Below are 3743 nucleotides of genomic sequence, written 5' to 3'. Positions count from 1 at the left end.
GAGTTGGACTGTGAAGAAGGCTGAGCGCCGAAGCATTGATGCTTTTGAACTGTGGTGTTGGAGAAGACTCTTGAGAGTCCCTTGGACTGCAAGGAGATCCAACCAGTCCATTCTGAAGGAGGTCAGCACTGGGATTTCTTTGGAAGGAATGATGCTAAAGCTGAAACTCCAGTACCTTGGCCATCTCATGCGAAGAGTTGACTCATTGGAAAAGACTCTGATGCTGGGAGGGATTGGGGGCAAGAGGAGAAGGGGACGACAGAGGATGAGATGGCTGGATGGCATCACTGACTCAATGGACGTGAGTCTCAGTGAACTCCGGGAGTTGGTGATAGACAGGGTAGCCTGGTGTGCTGTGATTCATGGGGTCGCAAAGAGTCAGACACGACTGAGCGACTGATCTGATCTGATCTGATCTAGGTTTGTCATAGCTATTCTTCCAAGGAGCAAGTCTCTTTTAATTTCATGGCTGCAATCACCATCCGCATAGATTCTGGAGCCCAAGAAAATTAAATCTGACAGTTTCCACGTTTCCCCCATCTATTTGTCATGTGACAGGACTGAATGCCAAGATCTTAGTTTCTTGAGTGCTGAGTTTTAAGCCAGCTTTTTTCAGTCTCCTCTTTGACCTACATCAAGACGCTCTTTAATTCCTCTTCACTTTCTGCCATTAGACTGGTAACATCTTCATATCTGAGGTTATATTTCTCCCGGCAATCTTGATTCCAGCTTGTGCTTCATCCAGCCCTGCATTTCACATGATGTCCTCTGCATATAAGTTAAATATGCAGGGTGACAATATACAGCCTTGATGTACACCTTTCCCAATTTGAAACCAGTCCGTGTTTCCATGTCCGGTTCTAACTATTGCTTCTTGTCCTGCATACAGGTTTCACAAGAGACAGGGAAGATGGTCTGGTATTCCCATCTCATTAAGAATATTCTTCAGTTTGTTGTGATCCACACAGTCAAAGGCTTTAGCTTAGTCAATGAAGCAGATTTTTTTTTTGGAATTACCTTGCTTTTTCTATGATCCAGCATATGTTGGCAATTTGATCTCTGGTTCCTCTGCCTTTTCTAAATCTAGCTTGTACAGCTGGAAGTTCTTGGTTCACATACTGTTCAAGCCTCACTTGAAGGATTTTGAGCATAATCTTGCTGGCATGTGAAATGAGTGCAATTGTGTGGTAGTTTGAACTTTCTTTGGCATTGCCTTTCTTTGGGATTGGAATGAAAACCGATGTTTTCCAGTGCTGTGGCCACTGCTGAGTTTTCTAAATTTGCTGGCATATTGAGTGCAGCACTTTCACAGCATCATCTTTTAGGATTTGAAATAGCTTAGCTGGAATTCCATCACCTCTACTAGCTTTGTTCGTAGTGATGCTTCCTAATGCCCACCTGACTTCACATTCCAGGATGTCTGGATGTAGGTAAGTGATCACACCATCGTGGTTATCTGGGTCGTTAAGACCTTTTTTGTATAGTTCTGTGTATTCTTGCCACCTCTTCTTAATATCTTCTGCTTCTGTTAGGTCCTTGCTGTTTTTGTCCTTTATTGTACCCATCTTTGCATGAAATGTTCCCTTGATCTCTCCAATGTTGTTAAAGAGATGTCTAGTCTTTCCCATTCTATTGTTTTCCCCTATTTCTTTGCATTGTTCATACAGTCAGCAAAAACAAGACCTGGAGTTGACTGTGGCTCAGATCATCAGCTCCTTACTACAAAATTCAGGCTCAAATTGAAGAAAGTGGGGAAAACCACTAGGCCATTCAGGTATGACCTAAATCAAATCCCTTATGACTATACAGTGGAGGTGATGAATAGACTGAAGGGACCAGATCTGGTAGATAGAGTGACAGACAGACCTGTAGACAGACAGATAGTAATAGGCAGATAGAATGACAGACAGTCTGTAACACTGTGCAGGAGGTGGTGACCAAAACCATCCCCAGGAAAAAGAAATGCAAGAAGGCAAAGTGGTTGTCTGAGAAGGCCTTACAAATACCTGAGAAAGGAAGAACAGTGAAAGGCAAAGGAGAAAGGGAAGGATATTCCTAAGTGAATGCAGAGTTCCAGACAATAGCAAGAAAGCCATCCTAAGTGAACAATTTGACTGACGTGACATCAAAAATTGGTGGGTTTCCCCAGGTTTGGGGCACACGACTGCAGACTGCAGGTGGCGGGGCACATTATATGGATCCACCTGGAAGCTTCCAAGTCCGCTTCACCCTGTGACTGATGCTGCAGAGCAGCCTGAGCTCAAGTGAGACAAGACTCACCTGCCACTTCAGAAAAGCCCCACCGTGGGTGGAGGAAACAGCCTTGGTTTCCAACAGAAGCCCGCAGAGTGGAACAAGCACGTGAGTCAAACAAAGGGACAGAGCAGAGCCTGCAGGAGCAGGCGCCGGCGGGGAGGGCAGCGATGCTGGATATGATGGGTAAGGATGCCCCAAGATGAGGACTGGCCAGCACCTTAACAAGAATCAGCACAGAGTCACAGAGTGAACAGGGACCCACATGGAGGGTCAATGGAAGGGGATTCGGAATTAAGTGCTAACTTGGCAAGTGTCCAAGCCGGCTGCCACCAGTGCCCCCTCCCACCCTCCCGGCCCAGGTGCCATGATTCCGAGAATAGGGGCCGAAAAGACAACAGTGACCCTCCCCGGTGCCCATCCTCCCAGGGTGGGGATGGGGGGCAGCGAGCCTTCACCCACGGGGCGCCAGACAGAGGCCACCCTGACCGGCTGAGCCCCGCACAGCCATGTCCTGGCCATCCTCAGGGATTTATGTACATCATGTGTGCTCACCAGCTGTGAGCTGGCCAGACACTGAGCTCAGGATGCTTGGCTAGGCCCAGCAAGCCATCCTGGCCACAGGCTGGTCTGAGCATATGGCATCAGCCACACACAAGCAGACGAAGGTCCAGGTCATGAGTGGAGACCAGGGACAGAGGCAGGCTCAGAGCAAAACCAGTCGGTGAGAGGGAACAGCCAGGCCTTTGCCAGACACGGGTGGGCCCATGGAGGGAGGAGGGTGGATGGCTGAGGAAGGTCCTACCGATAAGGAGGCAGAAGCCCACTCCTCCAGCCGTGACCCCACCTCGGCACGTACTTCTCCCTTGATCCCCGAACAAACCCTCCTCGGCTGCTCATCATTCTTGGTGAGGATGAAACCTCCCCAGTCTCAGATGCAGCCATGGGCATGCTCAGTCGCTCAATCGTGTCCAACTCTTTGTGCAGCCCCATGGACTGTAGCCCATCAGGCTCCTCTGTCCATAGGATTCTCCAGGAAAGAATACTGGAGTGGGTTGCCAGGCCCTCCTCCAGGGGATCTTCCCAACCTGTGGATGGAACCTGCATCTCCTGAATTGGCAGGAGGATTCTCTACCACTAGCGCCACCAGGGAAGCCGCAAATGCAACCATATGTAGCTGCTTTTGATGAATAGTAGGAAATAAATTCTCTTTTAAATGGGAACTCTCCATCTGCATGTCTTAGCATTAACAGCTGCTTGAAAGCAAACCAAATGGAGCCGAATCTTAAAGGTGAGGTTACCAGTTAAATTCACCTTCACCCCCTGCTGGAGCACCTGGTTCCCACCCCACCAGGTACCTGAGCCTCAGTGCTGGGCGGGGCCGCTCACCTGTGCGGCAGTTGTGAAACTCCAGCGCGCTCTGGATGCGGAAGGTCTTCTCACAGGTGCCACAGCGGTACCTGTACTCGCTGTCGACCTGATGGGAGGAG

The 3743-nt window shown here is 49.3% G+C and overlaps 1 protein-coding gene across 1 annotated transcript in view; it reads right to left on the bottom strand.

Moving 5' to 3' along the window:
- PRDM15 (PR domain containing 15) overlaps window positions 1-3743 on the bottom strand; it is a 53016-nt gene that overhangs the window by 27617 nt on the left and 21656 nt on the right. Inside the window, 1 exon segment of the mRNA XM_010834938.1 lies at window positions 3643-3730. Within this exon segment, the coding sequence (XP_010833240.1) occupies window positions 3643-3730 (88 nt within the window).

This window comes from Bison bison, unplaced genomic scaffold (genome assembly GCF_000754665.1).
Source record: "Bison bison bison isolate TAMUID 2011002044 unplaced genomic scaffold, Bison_UMD1.0 scf7180017864037, whole genome shotgun sequence".
Classification (NCBI taxonomy): domain Eukaryota; kingdom Metazoa; phylum Chordata; class Mammalia; order Artiodactyla; family Bovidae; genus Bison; species Bison bison.
The sequence above is the reverse complement of the archived record's forward strand: the minus strand, read 5'-3'. Positions and strand labels throughout refer to the sequence as shown.